The 23,919-nt window shown below is 45.3% G+C and overlaps 2 protein-coding genes across 2 annotated transcripts; both read right to left on the minus strand.

Moving 5' to 3' along the window:
• Positions 1-2,853: 2,853 nt before the first annotated feature.
• LOC139041070 (olfactory receptor 9S13-like) lies at positions 2,854-3,804 on the minus strand. The gene has a single exon (XM_070489875.1). The coding sequence runs from the start codon at positions 3,802-3,804 to the stop codon at positions 2,854-2,856; it is 951 nt and encodes a 316-aa protein (XP_070345976.1).
• A 10,127-nt stretch (positions 3,805-13,931) lies between these two features.
• LOC106832174 (olfactory receptor 9S13-like) lies at positions 13,932-14,882 on the minus strand. The gene has a single exon (XM_014842770.3). The coding sequence runs from the start codon at positions 14,880-14,882 to the stop codon at positions 13,932-13,934; it is 951 nt and encodes a 316-aa protein (XP_014698256.3).
• Between the last annotated feature and the right edge of the window lie 9,037 nt (positions 14,883-23,919).

Genomic DNA, 23,919 nt, shown 5'->3' on the forward strand with positions numbered 1-23,919 from the left:
GTGGCCAGAAAGCTAGGAAGGAGGTTCACTCTGGGCACAACTGTAGACTTTTTATATGCGGAACACTGGCTTTATGGGACAAGGGAGGGGTTTCCCAGAGAGAGTGCCAGCATGGCCAGACTTCTGGTTTCGTCTCATAAGCCTCACCATAAGGGTACATTCCTTCTCTTTGCTCTAATTTTTCACATTGCTTTGTGTATTCTTATTCTTTGGTTTCTACATAGAAATCTTAGAATCATTTTTCCAGTACTATAAAAAATCATCTTAGGAGCAAGATAGCATGGAGTGTATTGGCTATGTTACATAATAAGGATATTGATAATGTTAAAGCTTCCCATCCATGAACGTGGTATATCTCTCCATTTATTAAGTTCTTTTTTTATGTCTTTCAATAACATTTAAAATTTTATTTCTATCCAATGTTACTGCAATTAAATAAAAATAAAATAAAATAAAATTTTATTTCTAAAGATATAGTACATTATTTTTTGTATTTGTTCATATATACTGAAGAGTTTTTGTTATGATATTTTACTTTTAAACATTCAAGAATACATTAAAAAATAACACAAGAATAGACAAACAGCCCAATGGGACAGAATAAGACTCTAGAAACAGACCCATAAATACAAGGACACTTGGTTTATGACAAAGGTGACCCTACATAGCAGATTGGGGAAGAAGACATTTAAAAAAATGGTCAGTAGGATAACCATGAAAATGAAATATGGATAACCATGAAAAATGAAATAATTCGTATATAACAAAAACCACAAAAAATTAATTCCATGTGAATTAGAGATACTAATATAAAAGATGAAGCAAAGAAATTTCTATAAGATAACATAGAAGAATATCTTTTCGGATCTAACATAGACAGTGGTTCTTTAAGCCACAGAATGAAGTAACCATGGAGGAAATGACTGATAAACTAATCTTATTGAATAAGTTTAAGAACTTCTGTTAATTGAAAAATTTCAAAAAAAATCAATACAAGTGTAAATATGGAAGTCACAGAGTGGGAGAATATATGTGCAAATCATATAACCAACAAGGGGCTCATATCCAGAATATATTAAGAATTTCTACGATCAATATGAAAAAGAAAAACAACACAGTAGAAAAAAATGGACAAAATATATATACTTCCCCAAAAAGGACATCCAAATTCCTGCTAAATATATGAAAAAATGGTCGAGCTCATTAGCCAGTAGAGAAATGAAAAAGGAAAGCCACAATGATTATGTCTGCATACTCACCAGAATGGCTAAAAGTTATAAAACAGACAGTATGGCTTGTTCATGATGATGTGCAGCAACAGGAACTCTCATGCACTGTTTGTGGGGACAAAAATTTTTATAACATTTTTGTGGAACTGTTTGGAATTAACCAAAAAGATGAACAATTCAACTTCCAAGAATGCCCCACAGAAATTGATTCATGGCAAAAGACATGTAAAAAATTTCATAGCAGGATTATTTTAAAAGCCAATAAGTGGAAACAACCCAAATGTCCATCAATAGTAGGATGAATAAATTATGGTATCTTCATACAATAGAATCTTAAATAGTAATGAAAATTTTGAAAACTACTTATACACAATCACATGGATTAATCTCACAAAGATAATGTTAGCAAAGAAAGTCAGTCACAAAAAAAGACAAACTGTATGTTTCCATTCATAGGAAATTCACAGTGGGAAAAATTAATCTGTGTGTCAGAGGTAGGATAGGGGTTAACCTTGGAGGGCAAAGGCCAGAAGGAGGCAAGAGGATATTGTGGGAAATGGTTAAATTTCTCTTTCTTGACCTGGGTGGCAGTGAACTCCCTGAAAGGATATTATTTGATTATTTTTTCTGTGGAAACATAAAAATTATATCTATATGTTTATACTACGTCTTCCATCCTGTAACTAGGAAGGTGGATGCCATGGCTGGAGCTCTGGGCCATCCTTTCTCATGCAATGTCATCCATGCCTTTGGTGTGATGAACAGGAGCCCAAAGGAGGTGCTGCCCCTGGACCAACGCATTCATCCCAGACCATGAGAGAGGCGCTGTATCTGGACCACTTCAGCCAAAACTATTCCTACTGACATCAAATTCATTATGGGGAATGCTTTGACTGTGTATTTAATTTATTATTTTAAACAGATCTCTTTGGTGATGGTGTTGAAGATGGGTTGGAAAGAGGCAAAGTAGAGGTAGGGAACCCTGCCAGTCAATGTTCATGTGTGATAACAGAGGATAACAAAGCCCTGCATCTGGATACACCAGGAGGGGTGGAGGTAAATTGCATGTAAACATTTTTTCTTTGAAGTTTGATAAAGTTGCACAAATATCTGACTTCTCTCCTACTAAAACCCGTGGAATGACTCAGAGAACCATGATAAGTAAGAGGCAGAAGACCACCCCTGCGTCGATGCCCAGTTGATTGCTCTGCTCAATCAGTCTTCATGTGATTTGAGTCATTGTTCCTTCTTTGAACATTTAAGGTTCTGGGTGCAGAACATGCCTTATTCATCTGTGTATCTCACACTTAGTAAATGTCTGGTCCATAAAAAGATTTCAAGCAACGTTGACTCAATAAGTGAGTAAGTTCCTCAACACATCCAATTCCATCTGGGAGTAGAAGAGATTTGAGGGTTCCTCATTGTCCGGTGTCTCTCCCTGAGTCCTCCATCCAGCCCTCAGGACACTTTGTCTTCCTCCAGCCACATCTTTCACAGGGCTGTGTATTTCTGGCTCAGCTCGAATGGATGAATGACAAATGAATTCCTCAATCCACGCCCAGTACTTCCCTCTGAGCAATTTTGTCCCACCTGCAGGAGCCTCTGCCTCTCTGGCCGCCTTCCTTCATAAGGCTGTGTGTTTCTGGCTCAGCTTCCACAGGGCCTCCTTCACGTCCTTGTTCCGCAGACTGTAGATGAGGGGGTTGAGCATCGGGATGACCAGGGTGTAGAAGACAGAGACCACCTTGCCCTGCTCCATGGACTCGACAGCTCCCGGCTGGGCGGACATGACAAAGCCAGTCCCATAAAAGAGGGACACCGCCATCATGTGGGAGCCACAGGTGGAGAAGACCTTGTGTCTCCCAGCTCCTGATTGCATCCTCAGGATGGTCACTGTGATATAGCCATAGGAGACAAGGACCAAGAGTGTGGTCCCCACGACGATGAGCCCACAAAGGCCAAACAAGAGAAGTTCGTTGATGGCTGTGCTGGCGCAGGCAAGCCGGAGCAGGGGGGTCACGTCGCAGAAGAAGTGGTCAATGTGGTTGGAGCTGCAGAACGGGAGGCTGAATGTGGAGGCAGTCTGCACAATGGAGTTGAGGCAGCCTGCACAGAAGTTGCCCAGCACCAGGCGGGTGCAAGCCGAGGGGCACATGGTGATGGGGTAGTGCAGGGGGCTGCAGATGGCCATGAAGCGGTCATAGGCCATCACATTCAGGAGGAAAGCCTCAGTGGTGCCCAGCAGGGAGAAGAAGAAGAGCTGGGTGGCACAGCCCTCAAAGGTGATGACCTTGGACGAGGAGAAGAAGTTGGCCAGGGCGTTGGGGGCAATGACCGATGAGTAGCACAGGTCCAGGAAGGAGAGGTTCTTGAGGAAGAAGTACATTGGGGAGTGCAGACGCGCATCCTGGGTGAGGACCACGATCATGGTGAGGTTCCCCAGGACGGTCCCCAGGTACAGGGCCAGGAACACAGCAAAGAGCAGGGCCTGGGTCTCCAGGCCACCCTCAAACCCCTCCAGCACAAACTCCTGCAAAGACGCTACCGAGAGGCTTCCATTTCTGTGGGGCGGCATGGCCCTGAGCTGGATTACACAGGGCAGAAAGGAGGCCAGAAATAGCAAGGGGGAGCAGGTCAAGGTCACAAGGTCACACCTCCCGTGGAGCACAGGGACTCTGGTTCCTGGCTGTCCCCTGACCAAGAGGCCACAAGCTGTCCAGTTCTTCTTCCAGATGAGCCCAGACTGACCTGAAAGGGCAACACTTCCTCTGATTCACTAATTCATAGATGTGCCTGGAGCACGCACTCTCTCCCTCTGTAGGACTCTCAGCTGTTGCCAGGAGGATGCAGAGCTGAGAGTCTGCAGTGTAAGAACAGCCTTGCAGCCCCCTGTCTGTCCTTCATTAGGAAATGCTCTCCCTCCCCACCAGGATGCTCCTGAGATGTGCCATTTCCAGAACTTGATCAAGTATCTAATCCTGCACTTTCTGTGCCTTATTTTACCAGTTCTTTCATTTCAAAAATGTTTACTGAGCACCTCCTATCCACTAGAACTTGAGCTGGGTGGTGTTTCCATCTCCAGGCCAGGTTGGTGGACAGCAGGGACTAGTCCTCACCATGCTAATGTGGGTGCTGTCTGTATGTCTCCCCTGCAGACCCTGAGCCCCATCTCAGCATCACTGTCTAGAGTCCAGAACACAGTGGCAGTCCATTAGCAGAGCTCCCTGCCACCTTGAGGACCTCCAGGGGTTCTCTTCCAATGTTCAGATGTTGGATAAATCATGGGAGGGGACAGCCCAGCTCCACTGTCTAAGAAGTAGCAGGACAGGGGCTGTGACATGTTCAGAATATGGACTGTCCTCTCCCTCGTTGTCACTGCCGGCCCACATCCCGTGCTCCACAGATCCCCTCAGGGGTGGGTGCTTTAGGCAGCAGAGTCCTTTTCCATTTGCAACCAGAGAGATCTGGCCTTCTGTGTTGTCCCATCTGGGATTCCCTCAACTCTTTCTGCTCCCTGTCTTTGTCTGAGCACAGGCCCTTCAGAGGGCTGGGAGCAGGGCTGTGCACTGGGTAATAAGTTGGTAACCAAGAGTGATTCATGAAGCTGCTGTGCTGACAACACCGTGGGTGGGGGGGGCGGCAGAAGGGGTCTGCTCTGCATCCTACTGGCAGTGCTCAGGGGACCCCCTGTATTCCTCCCCAGGGCTGACTCACACACAGTGGGGTCTCTGGTGGCTAGAGTGGCCCACCTGTCCACCACCATACACTTGAGTAGCAGATTTTCCTACTGTGAACTCAAAGGTTGTAAGTTTAATGGTTTTGTGCTCAATTTTTCTGGACAATTTCTCTTGACAAACCCTGAGCATGATAACAGAGTGACTACATAGGTTGTCCTTGTGGGAGGCTCACAATAAATTGGAATTTCCACCCCAATGACAAGTTCTTTGATTTCTCAACAACGAAGAAGGAGGGATCTCCAGCTTCCTGAGATGAGCCAGGGCTGTCCACGGGCATCAGTGAAATGAACCAGCCTTTAATCTGAGCCTCAGGAATGTGCTCAAGGTGATGAAGGAGAGCTGGGTGACTGTGTGACCCTTGAAATGGAAACACACCTGTCCTGATCTTCAGTCCTAATCCTCTGTATAGAAAATGTGGTCCAGGGACCACGACCATCACCATCATCTGGAGCTGGTTAGAAATCACAATCTCCAACCCCACCCGCATGCTCAATCAGAACCCGATTGTAAACCAGATGCTCAGAGGAGCAGTTTACAAGATAAGTTCAAAGACCTTGAAGCTGAGGCTTGGGATGGCCAGGTAGGAGAGTGGACATCACTTCAGCTGCTGAGAGCAAGGTCTGAGTGCTTACTCTATACAACAAGCCTGCTGCCTCCATTACACACATGGTCTCCTTCAAATCCTGGCAGCGCTGACCCCTGGCTGCCTTGAACTTACCTTTTCCAGGTGAGGATTGTGGCTCTCTGGAGGCCACAGAGCCAGGACCTGCTTTCCGAGGGTCACCCCAGCTCCTGACCCAAGTCTGTGCTGATGGTAATGAGGGGTCACCAAGGACCCCCAGCCACTTTCCATTCAGCTCTGTCTTCCTGTGGAGTGAAGTGAGAGTGGGGAGGGGGCAGAGGAGGGAACCTAGTTTCCCAATGAGAGACTTGGTGGGCGCTCCAGATCCTGGCTTCTGGAAGCTCCTGGGTCTTGGTAGAAGCAGAGAAGGTGATCTGCTCACTTACCTGTCCAACCACGTCGTGTCCCGTCTGCCAGGCAGCATGTCAAGGTGCCTGCACCATGGGGTCACTCTGCTGGGGACGACCTCTCCACCTGGCACAGCTGGGACTGGAGGCCTCAAATGGCCAATTAGTGAGACCTGGGCTTCTGCAGTGCTCTGGGACTCCCATCTCCCTGGGTCCCAGGAAGCTGCAGTCCTGTGGCCAATCTTCCTTTGATCCTCCACCCCAAGACAGGGCAGGCAGGAAGCCGGAAGTCCCTCGGGGAGCAGCGGGGGAGACCGCATGAGAGAAGCGCAGACAACTAGAGGGACCCAGTGGCCCTCCTCTAACGGTGTCCCAGGGCAGCAGCTGTAACCTCCTGGCCCACACCCCTTCCTCCTCCTGCTCCATCCTGCCCCATCATTGCTTGTTGCTAGAGGAAGAGAGCCATGGTGGGCAGTCAGTGCGTGCATAGCAGAGGAGCTTTTTCTAAGCATCTATTACGGTTATGACTCAAATCATGCTGAAATCCTCTCAGTTTGGCCATTTGGATCCTCTTCAAGGTGGCCCTACACTCAGTGCAGATTGAGTAATCACAAGTGTTAAGTCAAAATATTGTCGCCCTGGATATAAACCCAGATCCAATGTATAAAGGTGATATATTTTTAATATGAAAATACTGAAAATACAAAATACAGTGGTGGAGAAACTGTGTATCATGAACATTCCAAGACACGGAAAGATAGTGTGGCTCCATAATTATCAGACAAAACAGAGTTCAGGAGAGAGAGGATATTCGTCAAGTGAAATTTCATAATGAAAATGTCGATCGAACTGGATGATGTGAAAATTTTATATTTGTATGCATCTCATATGGAATTAAAATATATAAAGCTGAAACTGGGAGAATTAAAAAGAAATGCATACACGAAAATTGTGGTTGCTATTTTACCACACGTCTGTCAGTAACTGAGAAAATAAGCAGACAGATTCACAGAATTACAGGCATAAGTTATGATTGATTCAAAACATGAACCAAATGGACCTACTCAGCATAAATAGGACAGTTCACTCAGCACCTGCAGAATATAGATTCCCTTGAGGCCTGCGGAACCTCACAGTAGCAGGGTGGTTAGTGTGTCCCCTCAAAATGTCTACCTGGAAACTCAGAATGTGACCTTATTTGGAAATAGGGTCTTGCCAATTGAATTCATTAGGGTGAGGTCCTACTAGATTAGATGGGCCCTAAATCCAATGACCAGTGTCCTTATAAGAAGAGGAAAAGACACAGAGACACAAGAAGAAGGGTATGGAAACACTGGGGCAGAGATGGGAGTGAGGCACCTACAGGGAGAGCAATGCCAAGGATGCCGGCAGCCACCAGAAGTTATGAAGAGGTAAGGAAGAATTTTTCCCTGAGCTTTCAAGGGATCAAGCCCTGCCAACAACTTGATTTTGGATATCTATCCTCCAGATCCATGAGAGAATAAATTCCTGTTGTCACCAACTCTGTGTTAATTTGTCATGGTCGCCCTAGTAACTAACACAGGAGGCTGGTGAAGCAGTTTGCTTTCAGCTGGCAAGGCCAGGAATACCCCTTCAGTGTCCTGTCTCAGGGCTGTGTCAGCTCTCCGGGCCTCAGTCAAAAGTGAGTCTGCGAGGGTGTTGATCTCCTGCCCCCAGTCCTTGCATATTCTAGTTCATTTACTTTCTTTCTTTTAAACGTCGCACAAATATACCCCAATTTACTTGTGGAATCGTCATTTGAGAGACTGATTCTCTTGTTCAGGTTCTTCTTTCAGTAATGAACTCTGTGCAATGAACATTTTTCTCTCTAAACTGTATATCTAGAAATGCATTTCTGAGTAGAAAGACACAGTTTTCCTCATTTAAAAAATTAATTTTATTAATTTTCATGTTAATTATGAGTCACGGAGGTTCTTTTATTGCATCTTTCTTCCTTTTTGTCAATTACACTACTCAACTCTATGCTAAAGCCCTCCCTGTTAGCATGTCCTGATTACATGGCACAGAGGCCGTCGACAAGCTGCCCCAGTGACCACGGTACTGACTGATGTGCTGACCATCGTCTATGCTGTTCCAGTTTCTTCACTAAGTCTCCGTGGGTCTGGGCTGTCACATTTGTAAGTTCCATGAGAACAGGAGGTGAATTGCTCTTACTATATATCATTCTGGCTTTTGACTCTTCTTGGAGAACATCTGCATCATATTCAAAGCTTCCTTCTTTATGCACTTTTTGGGCCAATTTTCTCTCAATGTCGTTGTACCAATGAAATACAGTCAGTGGCGTAGGAGTCGCTGTTTTCCCCACCCTTCCTCGTTTTGATGGATGTGTTACATCTGTGCCATTTATCTTAATTTGCATTTTTCAGCTGCTAATGGGTTCCAGTAACTTTTTAATTTCAAGCCACTCGAGTTTCCTTTCTTATTTTTCTGTTAGATACTTGGTAAGTTTCAATTGCCATAGTGTTAAAAGGGTCCAGATTTTTGCAGGATATGTTCTTCCTGCTGCTTCTTTTTTGGAAGTCCTTTGGATACTCTTGGACCTGGTGCATCGTATTTTAGAATCATTTCCTTCGGTTCTATGTAAGTCCTGTCGAGAATGAACAGCACTGAATTTTTAGAGTTAGGACAATGGTTAACTTTAGAGGGTGAGGAATGGAAGGGGCACAAGGAGATGGCAAGATTTGAGTAAATTTCTTTCTCTTGATCCAAGTGATGGTGAATTCCAGGAGGGAATATGATTTGAGTATTTTTTCTCTAGATACATAAAAATATAATATTAATATAAATATAAATACTTCATGTCTTCCATCCTGTGACTATAAGGTGGACACTTTGACTGGAGCTCTGGGTCATCCATGCCCTTGGTGGGATGGAGCAGGAGCCCAAGGGAAGTTTTACCCCTGAATGGAACCACTGCATTTGCTCCAGACCACTGACCCCCTCCTCCACGAGAGATACATTGTTTGTCAGATCTGAGCCGCTCAGGGCAAACCTATTCCTGCTGACACCATCTCACTACAGGCAACGCCCTGGCCATGTACTTAAATTATTATTTTAAACAGATCTCTTTGGTGATGGTGTTGAAGATGGGCTGGAAAGAGGCAAAGTGGAGGCAGGGAGGCCTGTCAGTCAATGTTCATGAGTGGCCAACAGGAGATGGCAAGGCCCTGCTTCTGGTAGGCCAGGAGGGGTGGAGGTAAATTGTATCTGAAAGTTAACAGGAATTTTTTATTGTGTGAAATTTGGGTCAAGTTGTTACATCAAGCCAATTATCTTCTTTCCTACAGAGAAACTCTTTAAATGACAAGAAATGTTTTATATTTACAAAATTTGTATATATGTGAGAGAGAGAGACGAGAGTATTACTGATAGTATGTAAGTAAATACTGTTAAAAGATTGTATTGTTTCTGAAAATTAATCAGTATAATACATTACATTAAGACAATGGGAAAAAAACCCATGATCTTCTCAATGAATGCAAAAAAAATTGGAAAAACTCAATACCTTTTCATATAAAAATTCTCTGGAATGGCCCAGTGGCCAAGTGGTTAGGTTCATGTGCTCTGCTTTGGCAGCGCAGGGTTTTGCCAGATTGGATCGTGGGTGTGGACTTAGCACCACTCATTATGCCATGCTGAGGTTGCGTCCCACATGCCACAACTAGAAGGACCCACAACTAAAATATACAGCTGTGTATTGGGGGCAATTGGGGAGAAGAAGGAAAAATTAGAAAATCTTACAAAAAAAACAATTCTCAAAAGCAGGAATAGAAAGAAACTACTTCAACATAATAAAGGCCATATATGAACAGCCCACAGCCACCATCATGTTCAATGGATAAACACTGACAGCTTTTCCTCTAGGATCAGGAACAGACAAGAATGCTCGCTCTCATCACCTCTATTCACCGTAGTGCTGGAAGTCCTAGCCAGAGCAATCAGGCAAGAAAAAGAAACAAAAGGCATCCAAATTGGAAAAGAAGAAGTACAATTATTTCTGTTTGCAGATGACATGATTTTACATCGAGAGAACTCTACAGATTCCATGAAAAACTTGGTAGAACTAACAAATTTATCAAAATGTCGGAATACAAAATAAACACATTCAAAGTGGTTGCACTTCTGAAAACTAACAATGAGCAACACAAAAGGAAATTAAGAAAGTTATTCCTTTTACAATAGAATCAAAAAGTAGAAAATATTTAGGACCTAAATTAACCAATGAGATGAAAGACTTGTACACTGAAAATTACAAAACATTGCTGAATATTGTTAAAGATAATCTATATAAAGGGAAAGACATCCCATGTTCACAGGCTGGAAGATGTCAATACTACCCAAAGTGATGTAAGACTGAATGCAATCCCTATCAAAATCCCAATGTTATTATTTGCAGAAATAGAAGCGTGCATCCTAAAATTCACATGGAATCTACAGGTCCCCAAACAGCAAAAACAACCTTGAGAAAGAAGAACAAATTGGGAGGTCTCACATTTCTGATTTCAAAACATATTACAAAGCTACAGTAATCAAAACAGTATGGTAATGGCATAAAAACAGACTAATAGACCCATGGAATACAATTGAGAGGCCAGAAATGAAGCCTTATGGATATGGTGAAATGATCTTTGACAAATGTTCCAAGACGACTCACTGGAGGAGAGACAGGCCCTTTAACAAATGGTACTGGGAAACCTGGCTGTTCACGTGCAAAAGAATGAAGTTGGACCCTTATCTTGCATCATGTACAAAAATTAACTCAAAATAGATTACAAACCTCAATGCAAGGCCTTAATCTTTTAAACTCTTAGAAGAAAACATAGGAGAAAAGCTTCATGACGTTGGATTTGGCAATGATTCCTTGGCTATGACACCAAAAGCACAGGAAACAAAGTAAAAATGGACAAATGGGGCTATGTTGAAATAAAGAATCTGTACATTAAAGGTCTTAATCAGCAGAGTGGAAAAGCGACCTATGAGATGGGAGAAAATGATTGCCAATTTTCTGTCTGATAAGAGGGTACCATCCAGAATTTGTAAAGAATTCCTACAATTAAAAAACCAATAACCCAATGAAAAAAAAGGCATACTGCTTGAATAGATATTTCTCTAAAGATGATCTACAAACAAAGGAGAAGATGCTCAACATCGCTAATCATTGGGGAAATGCCAATCAAAACCACAATGAGATAATACCCTAAACCACCAGAATGGCTCATGCAAAAGAAATGAATAAATAGCAAATATTAACTAACGTGGGGAAATCGGAACACTTTGCACTGTTGGTGGGAATGTAAATGGTAGGCCATTATGGAAAATACTATGGAAGTTCCTTCCAAAATTGAGAGGTGATTACCATATGATCCAGTAACTCCACTAGATATCCAAAAATATTGAAAGCAGGGTCTCAGAGAGATGTTCGCTCACCCATGTTCATAGCAGCATTCTTTGCGGGAGCAAAAGACGGAAGCAACCCAAGTGTTCATCGATGGATGAGTGAATAAAGAAAACATGTTATATACATATGATGGGATATTATTCAGCCTTAAAAAGATGGAAATCTTGTCGCATACTCCAACATGGATATATTTGAGAACAGTGTGCTAAGTAAAATAAGCCAGCCACAAAAGACAAATAGTGTCTGATTTTACTTCTCTGAGGTGTCTAAAGTCGTCAAACGCCTAGAGACAGAAAGTAGAATGGTGGTCGCCAGTGGCTGGAGGGCAGGGGGAAACAGAGCTGTGGTTTGAGGAGCAGGGAGCTCCAGTTTTGCAAGACGGAAAAGTTGTAAGATCTGTTACACAGCAACGTGAAGAAACTTAGCATTCCTGAACTATATGTTTAAAATTAGTTACAACAGAAAATGCTATTTTTTACCACATTTAAAAAATTTTAAAGTTCTTAAAAAGTTAGTAGAGAATCAGAATCGAAACTGGAGGAGTCCCTTGGGGCCAGCCGGGTGGCGCAGGGGTTAAGTGCGCACGTTCCCCTTTGGCAGGCCGGGGTTCCCCCGTCGGATCCCAGGTGTGGACATGGCACTGCTTGGCCAGCCGTGCTGTGGTAGGCGTCCCACATATAAAGCAGAGGAAGATGGGCACGGATGTTAGCTCAGGGCCAGTCTTCCTCAGCAAAAAGAGGAGGATTGGCAGTAGTTAGCTCAGGGCTAATCTTCCTCAAAAAAAAACCAGCAACAACAAAAAGAAACAAACAAAACTGGAGGAGTCCCTCCTTATGTGTAGGGGATGTGTTCCAAGGCCCCCAGTGGATGTCTGAAATCGTGGCTAGTACGGAATCATATCTGCCATGATTTTCGTGTACATACATATATAAGATAAAATTTAATTTATAAATTAGGCATTGTAAGAGATGAACAGTAACTAACAATAAAACAATTTTACCAATATACTGTAGTAAAAGTTACCATAGATCTTAGCAACGTCAGTGTAGGATTTCTTTTCTTTCCTTATTAAGCTGAGAACTTTCACCTTCTCACTTAAGGGAAGCACTTTCCAGCTTCTCTTTGGCGTATGCGAATTGCCAGCATGCCTACTCTCGTGCTGTAGGCTCATTACTAAGTAAAATAAGGGTGACTTGAACACAGGCACTGCGATACCTCGACGGTCTTGATATGGAGACCATTAGTAAGTGACTGACAGGCGGGTGGTGTATGCAGCGTGGATCCGCTGGACAAGACGAGGAGGCACATCCCAGGGGAGGGGCACAGAGCAGGACCACGAGAGAGCTCATCACACGACTCAAACAGCACGCAATTTAAAACTTGTGAATTGTTTATTTCTGGAATTTGCCATTTAATATTTTCAGGCCATGGTTGACCACCCGCAACTGAAACCTTTGAAAGTGAAACTACAGATCAAGGGGGACTACTGAACAATAGGGTCTTGAATTTTAAAGTGTTTATTATGCACTAGTAAAGGGAGACATATTAAGGAGGCCAACAAGCTCTGAGTCCAGGCTGTGGGCTGGGTCCACTGAGCATGAGGATGGAGCTGTGAGTGGGCAACTCAAGCCTGAGGGTCCGGGCTCTCAGGGAGTGTGGGACAGAGGGCCCGGGAGCTTTGCTCTCCCCCAGGAGAGTACACCTTCTCTTCCCATCCCCCTGCTGTCTGCTGCAGCCACCAGGAACTTCATCCTTATTCAGAGATGTCTGTGCCAACAAGGCACCATTTGCTCTGGTCACAGAGAGTCAGGACATTGTCACCTGACAGACTGAGTGGTAAAGGGTCAGATGAACTTTGGATATCAGGCATTCTTGTTGTTTTATCTGGGGCTCCCAGCTGGTGGCTAAGGGGAGAACCCTGGGACAGGAGCATCGGAAGCAGGAGAGCAGGTGCCCTCTGCTGCATGCAGAGGTGGTGAGCACCAGAGAACAGAAGAAATAAGTAGACGAACAGCTTGGCTGTTGACTTGAGGGGAAGCACTGTCATGCTGACTCACCCTAATCAGCTATGATGACACAAGGCTGTCACCAGGAAAGGGGCAAGGCTGAGCACCCTAAATCTCCACTTCTAAGTGCTCCAGGAGAGAGTGCTGAGCACACATTTACATTAGATGAGGTGATACAGTGAAAGGGGAAGGCCACAGAGTCTGTCTCGTCCATGTACCTTCATTGGCAGATGTTGGACTTGCGTCCCATTTCCTGTTCCAAACACTCTGCTCATTGCTCTGCCCATTGTATTACCTAAACTTCAAGATTAGGGTCTTGCTCCATCTGGACCATTAGTTGTCCGGTGGCAAAGAACATGCCTTATTTATTTTTGCATCTCACACTTGCAATGCTGAGTCCCTGATATGCTCCAAGAAGGGTTGAATGAAAGGATGGATGAAAGAATGAATGGAAGAGTGAGATATGAATTCCTAAATGCACACCCAGTGTCTTCTTCTGAGCCCTCTTGTCCTGCCTCCCAGAACCCTCTGTCTCTCTGGCCTTCCTCCTTCACGTGGCTGTGTGTTTCTGCCTCAGCCTCCCCAGGGCCTCCTTCACGTCCTTGTTCCGCAGACTGTAGATGAGGGGGTTGAGCATCGGGATGACCAGGCTGTAGAAGACAGAGACCACCTTGCCCTGCTCCATGGACTCGACAGCTCCCGGCTGGGCGGACATGACAAAGACAGTCCCATAAAAGAGGGACACGGCCATCATGTGGGAGCCACAGGTGGAGAAGACCTTGTGTCTCCCAGCTCCTGATTGCATCCTCAGGATGGTCACTGTGATGTAGCCGTAGGAGACAAGGACCACTAGTGTGGTGCCCACGACGATGAGTCCACAGAGGCCAAACATGACCAGCTTGTTGATGGCTGTGCTGGCGCAGGCAAGCCGGAGCAGAGGGAGCACGTCGCAGAAGAAGTGGTCAATGTGGTTGGAGCTGCAGAACGGGAGGCTGAAGGTGAAGCCGGTCTGCACGATGGAGTTGAGGCAGCCTGCACAGAAGTTGCCCAGCACCAGGCGGAAGCAAGCCAAGGGGCACATGGTGATGGGGTAGCGCAGGGGGCTGCAGATGGCCATGAAGCGGTCATAGGCCATCACAGCCAGGAGGAAGCCCTCGGTGGTGCACAGCAGGGAGAAGAAGAAGAACTGGGTGGCACAGCCTTCAAAGGTGATGACCTTGGACGAGGAGAAGAAGTTGGCCAGGGCGTTAGGGGCGATGACCGATGAGTAGCACAGGTCCAGGAAGGAGAGGTTCTTGAGGAAGAAGTACATTGGGGAGTGCAGACGCGCATCCTGGGTGATGACCACGATCATGGTGAGGTTCCCCAGGACGGTCCCCAGGTACAGGGCCAGGAACACAGCAAAGAGCAGGGCCTGGGTCCCCAGGCTACCCTGAAACCCTTCCAGCACAAACTCCTGCAAAGGTGCCGCCGAGACATTTCCATCTCTGTGGGGTGGCATTCTGAGCCGGATGACACAGGGCAGAGACGGGGCCGGAGACAGGGGGAGCAGCTCAAGGTCACAGCGTCACACCTCCCATGCAGCACAGGGACCCTTTGGTCACTCGCTGCCCACTGACCAAGAGGCCACCAGTGGTCCTGAGCTTGGACTGGCCTGAAAAGGAGACATTTCCTCTGATTCTCTAATTCGTAAATATGCGTGGAGCACTCACTCTGTAATAGACTCTGAGCTGTTGCTATGGCGTGGGGTGGGGGGAAGGGGTGTGCAAGGAGGCTGGCAGAGCTGAATGCCCACTGTGTAAGAGTGGCCTTGCAGCCCCCTGTCCCTCCTTCTGAAAGAAATGCTCTCCCTCCCCACAGGATGCTCCTGAGATGTGCCATTTCCACATCTTGCTCAAGTCCCTAATCCTGCACTTTCTATGCCTTAATTTATGAATTCTTTAATTTCATAAATGTTTATTGAGCATCTCCCGTCCACCAGAGCTTGAGCTGGGTGGTCTTTCCATCTCCAGGCCAGGCTGGAGGAGCGCAGGGACCAGCACTCACCAGGATAATGTGGCTGCTGTCTGTCTGTCTCCCCTGCAGACCCTGAGCCCCACCTCAGCATCAATGTCTAAGTCTGGAGCACGGTGGCAGTCTGTTAGCAGAGGTCTCTGCCACCTTGAGGACCTCAGCGGGCTTCCTGCCAATGTAAGATGTTGGACAAATCATCAGAAGGGACAGCCCAGCTGCATGGTCTGAGAAGCAGCAGGACAGAGGCTGTGACATTCAGGAGATGGACATGCCTTTGTTCTTGCTCCCGGCCCCTGCCCCTGCCCCTGCCCCTTTGAGGTTGATTGTTTTGAGTAGTGAGAGCTCTCAGCATGGTCACATCTGCTTCAGTCTCTGGGTCTTCCTGGTTGGGTGCTGCCACCTGTGCCTGTCATGGTCCAGACCTCACTTCCTGCCATCAGCAGGGCTGAGCACCATGCTCAGGAGGGACATTGGTAACCAGTGGTGTGTGAAGGCCAGTGGAATGGTGGGGGGCCACCCTACAGAGGGAGGAGTGGGGAAGGAAGGTGGGCACAGGGCCACTGGTGCATCCAGGGAAGGGAGGAGGATTAGTGAGGAAGTGGAACCCGGTCTCAGAGCAGACTCCACACTTTCTAGAGGTCAGATCTGTGGCATCATGGAACCAGCTGCCTTTGGAGGGAGTGAGCTCACCAGCAGTGGAGGTGTGCAAGCAGAGGCTGGTCGATCAGTGGTGCCCATAGAGAAGGAATCACCCCCACATTCCCTCTCAGCCTGGAGTTGTCTTGGAAAGTGGTCTGTGACAGCCCAGACATTCCAGCAAAAGAGGATGTGGCTGAACGGGAGAGCTGTCCAGCTTTACTGTCCTGGGACACTAGACTCCAACCCTTGCATGACAGCAGAGCAGGACAGTTGGAGCTGCGATGCCCAGGCGGGGGCCCCTCGAAATCAGGGTTGGAGTTGGGTGCTGAGAGCGAAGTGGGGTCTGCCCCGCAGACTTTCAACAGTAGCCCCAGTGACACCCTGGCTGAGCTGCTGCTCCTGCCACCCACCCCTGCACATACGTGCCCCGCCCTGTCCTGCACATACACACATTCATGCGTGCACACACTCATCTGTGATGGTCACGCCACCCTCCTCGCCGCTCACCCTCATGCTGTGCTCACACACACTGGGGGCCACTCTGACCAGAGTGACCATCTTCCACTCACCACTCGTAAGTCAGTTGACTTTGCGCCTGTGCCCCATGGGGTTCCCATCTTCATGTTTCTGTGGCTGTTTCCCAGGACAATCTGTTCCCCTCAGGGGTCTTGGGTCATCACAAGGATGCCTGGGCAAGCACCTAAGGAGAAATTGGCATTTTCATCTGTGAGGCCAAACTCACCATTTGGTTTTCGAAAAACAAACTCGCACATGCCTCTGGCTTGCTGGGAGGACCTGGGCGGGGGGGGTGCTACGGTGGCTGATCAGGAAACCTGCCTTTGACTTAAGCCTGAGGAATATCTTCCCAGGTGAAGCAGAAGACCCAGGGTTGTCTGCAACCCTCCATCTGTAGTGACTATGTTCTGCATCCCTTCAACCTAAACTCTCGTTGCTCACGTGTGGCCCAGGGCCCGCAGCATCAGCATCAGCATCAGCAGGAGCTTGTCAGAAATGCAGAATCTCAGGCCCACTGAATGAACACCCGCATTTGTACAAGACCCTCGATTGTCTCTGCTCACGTGGAAGTTTCTGAGGCACTGTCCTGACTGACCCGGGCCAGGGCAGTGGGGAGGTGGGGATGGCGTTGCTCAGGACCCCGAGACTCACAGCGCGATGCTTATTGACCTAGGCCCTGCTGAGCGCATGGCTGCACTGCTCCTGTGGCATCACAAGGGGCACGACTCACCCAAGCCCCTGCCCTCCCAGGGTTGCCCCAGCTCCTGCCCCAGGTCTGCCCTCCCCATTCACCTCCAGCTTCCTGGGCAGTGAGTGACAGTGGGGAGGGCACAGAGGGGCACCTGGGGTCCCAGTGAGGGTCTGGCCTGGTGTTCCAGGTCCTGACTGCAGGATGCCCTGGGATCTTGGTCCAAGCAGGGGAGGGGACCACCTGCCGCTCCACATCTTGTCCCGTCAGCCAGACGGCATGTCAAGGTGTCTGCATTTTGGGGTCACAGCTGGGGAAGATCTCTTCACCTGGCACAGCTGGGACTCGGGCCTCGAACGGCCAATTAGGTGAGTTGTTTGCGTTTGTGTCTCAACCTCTGCAGTGTGCTGGGAATCTCAGTTCTCCTGGATCCCCTGTCACCACTGTTTTCTCCGATCCCCTGTCACCTGTGGGGCCAGGGACGAAAGCCCAGAATCCCTCAGGGCCCCGGAAGAGACAAGCACGGAATGTAAGAGCAGAGCCCACGGGCCTCAGTGGACTGTCCCTCAGGGGCAGCAGGTGCGAACTCCTGGGTCCTAACCACCCCCTAGGCCACCCTCTCCCACCACATCCCCGCCGTTTGGTTGAGGAAAATTGATCTAGTGGGAAATTCCCGCCTTGGGGAACTGGGTCCCTCTCTTCTACTCCGGGTTCTGCCTCCCAAAGGTCCCTGACCTTGGGGAAGTCACTCTCCTTGTAATGTATCAGCCAGTTAACCAAGATCATCTCTGAACTCCTTTTTACGTTGTATTTATTGCCAACGAATGTATTTAGAATTCTCTGTTTTTAAAAAAATGAACAAATGAACATCTGCTTGGAGAGACCCAAGCACTAAAGAAGTGACAAAGTGAAAAGAGAAACTTATTCCTTTTAACCCTCGGAAAGCTTAGCCCTCGTCCCAATGAGGCTGACTCCCCGCGGACGTGGGCGCGTGCCCGTGGGTTTTGTCTTATTGGTTTTACCTTTTCCAAAAATTGCATGACAACATTCATTCTGCAATTTGATCTTTTCTCTTAACTCCGTACCATGAACATCTAAGTCAGCTTTTCTGCCTTATGGGTATATTATTATTTATTTACCCATCATATTAATGAGCCTTGACGTTATTTTTTTCCTATCATAAGCAGTATTGCAAAGAACGCTCATTATGTCTTCATGGTAATATTCCTGTGGGCTAGCAATGGATTTCTATGCCAATTCCGTTTCACTCCCAATAATTGGTGTAATTTCTTCCTCTGCCGTTGGCACATATATCTCCCCTCACCAGTACTTAGCATCATCAATCTTCTTAATGTTTATGCATCTAACGTGGTGTGATGGTTAATTTTATGTCAACTTGACTGGCCATGGGGTGTCCAGATATTTGGTCAAACATTATTCTGAGTGTTTCTGTGTTTTTGGATGAGTTTACCATTTAAATTAACAGACTGAGTGAACCAGATTGCCCTCCCTAATGTGGGTGGGCCTCATCCAATCAGTTGAAGGTTTGAATGTTGACTCTCCCCCAAATAAGAGGGAATTCCCCCTGCCTGGCTGCCTTCCAGCTGGCAGTCAGCTTTTTCCTGCCTTTGGACTCTTCCTGAGTCTTGAGCCTGCCAGTCTGTGGACTAAAACTTACATCATCCGCTCTTCTGGGTCTCCAGCTTGCCAACTGCAGATCTGGGGACCTGTTGGCCTCCATAATCACGTGAGGCAGTTCCTTATAACGAAACTCTTTCTGTATATGTATATGCACATTCTGTTGGTTCTGTTTCTCTGGAGAACCCTTACCAATACACTAATACTAGCATTTGCATTTTAGTGAGCCTAAATTTATTTGTTAGTGTGGCTGAATATACTTTTGCATATTTGTTGGCCATTTGTGTTTCTAATTCTGTAATTTGCTTCTTTACAAGCACACAGGCTTTCCAACAGTGATGCAATCCTGCCTGGGCACTGTGACCCCAATTAGACAGGCAGGGGAGGCTGAACCCTGACCCCATAAGGTGCCCCCTTCCCTGCAGACCACAGCCTCAGGCCTAGGAGCACCGGCCTGATAGCACCCTGTCAATGGGGTCAGTAACCTTGCACACTTGCTTTCCCAATGTGGGGCAAAGCTGATCACATTCATTTTATTTTTTGGCTTTAAAAGTCCTACCCAGACTCATCCTGGACTAGATTCTAGAGCCAATGCTGGGCCTGCTTCCCTGCTGGGCAAGAAAACTTTCCACACAGCACTTAATCTTTGCTCTCTCAGTCTCTACTTTCTCTTTTATGATAATGTCTAATTTTTCTATTGCATTGCTGAGCATTTTTCTCATTGACTTTTGTGAGCTCTTTACATATTGCAGACCCTGTGTATCTTGTATATGTTGCACACAGCTTTTCCAATTTGCTGCTGGGCTTTGACTTTGTCTCCAGGGCTGTCATATAACTTTCCCCAGGCACACCCCTGATGTCCCCCCGGCCTCTCCTTGGAGACACAAGGGTTTCTTCAGGGCTGACTACCCTCTTGACCACACATCAAATTAACAGAACCCAAACCCTTCCCACATGGCTTTTCTCATACTCTTGGAGTTTTTACTTTTTTTTTTTAACAATCAGATTGTTACTACATCCAGAATTTATATTTGTTTGTGTTGTCAAGTTGGTGTTAATTTTTTTCCCAAGCATAAAGTCAAAGTTTATTGAATATTTTGACCTCTCCATAATTTCTTTTACTTCTAATTATAACTTCTGGGGCCAGCTCAGTAGCGCAGCAGTTAAGTTCACCTGCTCTGCTTCGGTGGCCCAGGGATTGCTGGTTTGGATCCCAGGCGCAGACCTATGTGCCGCTCATCAAGCCATGCTGTGGCAGGCATCTCACATACAAAACAGAGGAAGGTGAGCACAGATGTTAGCTCAGGGCCAATCTCCCTCAGCAAAAAGAGGAGGATTGGTGGTGGATATTAGCTCAGGGCTAGTCTTCCTCAAAAAAAAAAATCTAATTATAGTTTCTTAATACAGAAAATTATAATGATGAGAAAGGTAATAACTCAGAATATCATCTATTAATTTTAAAATAATAAAATAACAAACGAATAAAGCCACAAATTTCAATAGTACTAAAAGCATAAAGTGAAAAGCGAAGGTCTTGTACACCACCTTCCAGGGTTGAAATATCAGGCCCACAAGTTCTGTGTGACTGTGGGCAAGTTACACATCCTCTCTGGCTCACTTTATTATTATTGCTATTAATTATTACTAGTGTTGGTATTTTTGTCATCATACCTCCTCTCTAACTCTCCTCCCACCAACCCCCATATGATATCCCCAAAAGAAGTCACTGCTTGGGGTTTCCAGTGCACCCTCTCAGAAAATGAAAGGAAAAGTTATTTCTAAATCAGCGTGTTTTGAGGTGTGAATATGTGAATGCAGAACCGTTTTCATTGAAGCAAGAGGTCACACTCTGCTTTCTTCTATGCTTCTTCCTTTCCTTGGTATGTACTTCATTTTCTCTCTTAGTACTTTTCCCCACTTGAGAGATCCCCATTCTGTGTGTCTGTTGGTTTATTCTCTGTCCCCTCCACCAACATGCAACTCCTGTGAGGGCAGGTTTTATTCTGTGTTTTCACGCTGCTCTATCCCCATGAGAGTGGTACCTGGCACCAAGTCCATCTCGACAAATATTTGTTGAATTGAATAAACAAATTACACTGTCTCACCAGCATGTCATCTCCACATCATGGTGAGTTTAAAAAAAATTAATATACTATACTGTTTAGAGCAACAGTCAGGTTTATTATTAGGTTTGTAGGAAAATTCAGCATAAAATAGTTTCCACATGCCCCTCCCCCTCCTACACAGTTTTCTCTGTTATTAACATCTTGCACTGGCATGGCGCATTTGTTACAGTTGATGTGCCAATACTGACACATTATTGACTAAAGTCCGTGGTTTACATTAGGTTCACTCTTGGGTTTACATTACAACCTTACATTAGGTTGTACTTTCTTGGGTTTTGACAAAGGCATAACACCAAGTACCCACTGTTACAGTATTGTACAGAGTCCAGAGTTGTTTCACTGCTGTAATGCATCATGTTTGTGACGTGAAGTATTCACTTGGAAGGATACACCCAAGTTCAAATTGTTGGACCTGATTGAAGGGCACTTATGTTGGTTTGTTATTATATTATTATTATTATAATATTCACCACAACACTGTGGTGAATATAGTGGAGTCTACATTTTTGGTGTGATTTGATGAATGTATCAATCAAGTAAATGCTTAAGATGCATTTATTATTCAGAATGTAAGAACTTTTAATGTTTTCACAAATATTGCCAAAATCTCGTCAATAATTTTTTACCCCCCAATTAACCCCTTTTTCAAAAGTATATAAAACCACCTCTATCTTCCACACTCTCACTGACAACGGATGTAACAAAACTTAGGATTTTTCAATCTGGTGGATGAAAAGTCGTGTCTTATTTTGATTTGCATTTTAAAATTCTGAGTGGGGCCATCCCCATTGGCTGAGTGGTTAAGTTCAGTGCGCTCCACTTTGGTGGCCCAGGTTCAGTTCCTGGGCACAGACCTACAGCATTTGTCTGTCAGTGGCCATGCTGTGGCAGCAGCTCACATACAAAAAGAGGAAGATTGGCAGTGGACGTTAGCTCAGGGCAAATCTTCCTCAGCAAAAGAAAAAAAATTTTGAGTGAGGCTAAATAGATACCATCATATGTCTTAGTCCTCTCTGTTTCTTATTAATGGAACTTTGTGGGAAAATTTTGAATTGTATTTTTTGGGAGCCTCATTATTTTATTCATATTAATAATAAAACTTTGTTAAGATTTTATTTCTGTCTTTTGTTCATTAAGTCTTTCATCACGCAGCTTTTCATATGGTTCTACCACAGTCTGTGACATAATGGCTTCTAAGCTCTTTTCTTTCCTCGTAGATAGTCTTTCTTTGCAGAGTAAACATGTCAGAATAGTTTTCACTTCCATGAATACAAGTATGGGGGGGGTGTCTCATTTTTCTTGTAACATGGGTTAAACAAACATGACACTTTCAGTGAAACGCTTCAGAGCAACTGTGATAAGTGCCAGTTGACACAGGGCTTCTGAGTTGGAAGGGCACTAGGGAGGTGGGGCTGGCTGAGGTCATATAAGGGCTGTAACCACCGCTCACTCCAGCCCACCACTGCTGGTGGGAACACAGGCCCTGTGTTGCTAGATCTTCTGATTTTCCAAACAAAATGGAAGTCTAGATTTTATATGAACTCTCACATTATTTTTTTAATGTTGGAAACCAACTGAAGATTGTTTTTAACACTGTGTGGACCAAGGAAGATAAACCTTCAGCTCAGGTTCAATCTGCAGGCTCCTGGTTTGCTGTTTCCATCAGAGGATGGAATGTGTGTATGTATCAGCTCACACGTGAGGTCTAGATAAGCTGCCTGTGACATCAATGAGCAAAATGAAAAGGAATTTTAAAAGACAGCAGCTGGTCATCTATACCAACAGAATGAATACCATGTAAAATACAGATAAATTCACTAAACATGTAGAGCTGCAGAAACACAAAAATAGACCATTAGTTTTCCTAAGACAGGAGCTGAAATCACTGATAAAACAAGAGGATGAAATGTAAAGGAAATTCATAGAACTAAGAATTTTACAGCCAAAATAAGTATTAGAGAATTACTTTTAAAAAATGAAGACGTCATGGGGCAGAAAGGATATTACTGAAAAAAGAAATTCCTGGTGCGGAGGAAAGTCTTGAGGCCATTAGGATGAGTACAGAGAAAAAGAAAAAGGAATTTATTAAAGCGACATTAGTAGGTATGGAGGACAGATAGGTAAAATTCAGCATAAAATTAACAAACTGAAATAGAAAAGCCAACAATGAAGAGAAAATGTTTTCAGAAGTAGGAAAGAAGAGAGTTTTACTACATTGAAGAAGGATTCACATCGGCAATTGTGTTTTGGGGGGAAAATGCAGAACAACCAAGTCTGAGACATCTCCTGATTGAGCACGACGACGACGACGATGATGATGGAAAATTTAAACATATACAAAGGTAAAGCACATAGTATAATAAACCCCAAGCACCCTTCACTCAGCTTTAATGGCAGCCAACTCTTGGCCAACCTTGTATCTTCAATTCAGTCCCTCCTCCCATAGCTCCCGTTGTTTTTTGAAGTAAATATTAGACAGATAGGATTTCATTTATAAATATTTCAGCATTCATCTCTAAAAGAAAAGAACGATGTTTCCCTCAAAAAATACCCACAATCCCTAAAGAAATATAGTTCTTTAATATCATCAAATATCAATCAGTGCTCAAATTTCCAATTATCTCATAAATGTAATAAATGTTTTAAAATAGTTTGTTTTAATCGGTATCAAAAAAAGATTCACACTGTGAGTGATTAATATGCCTCTTACGCTCCTTTTAATATGGGCTGACTCTCCTCTCTCTCTGTCTCTCTCTCCATCCTTCTGTCTCTCCTTCTTTCTCTCTCTGTCTGTGTCTCTGTCTCTGTATTTCTCTGTCTCTCCTTCCATCTCTCTCTCTGTCTCTGTCAATCTCTGTCTCTTCTCTCTTTCTGTCTCTGTATCTCTCTCTTCCTTTCCCTTCCTTTCTCTGTCTCTT

This window comes from Equus asinus, chromosome 19, assembly GCF_041296235.1.
Source record: "Equus asinus isolate D_3611 breed Donkey chromosome 19, EquAss-T2T_v2, whole genome shotgun sequence".
Taxonomy (NCBI): domain Eukaryota; kingdom Metazoa; phylum Chordata; class Mammalia; order Perissodactyla; family Equidae; genus Equus; species Equus asinus.

Excerpts from the sequence above, each read along its gene's own strand:
- LOC106832174 (XM_014842770.3), bottom strand. The coding sequence starts at position 14,882 with ATGCCACCCCACAGAGATGGAAATGTCTCGGCGGCACCTTTGCAGGAG.
- LOC139041070 (XM_070489875.1), bottom strand. The coding sequence starts at position 3,804 with ATGCCGCCCCACAGAAATGGAAGCCTCTCGGTAGCGTCTTTGCAGGAG.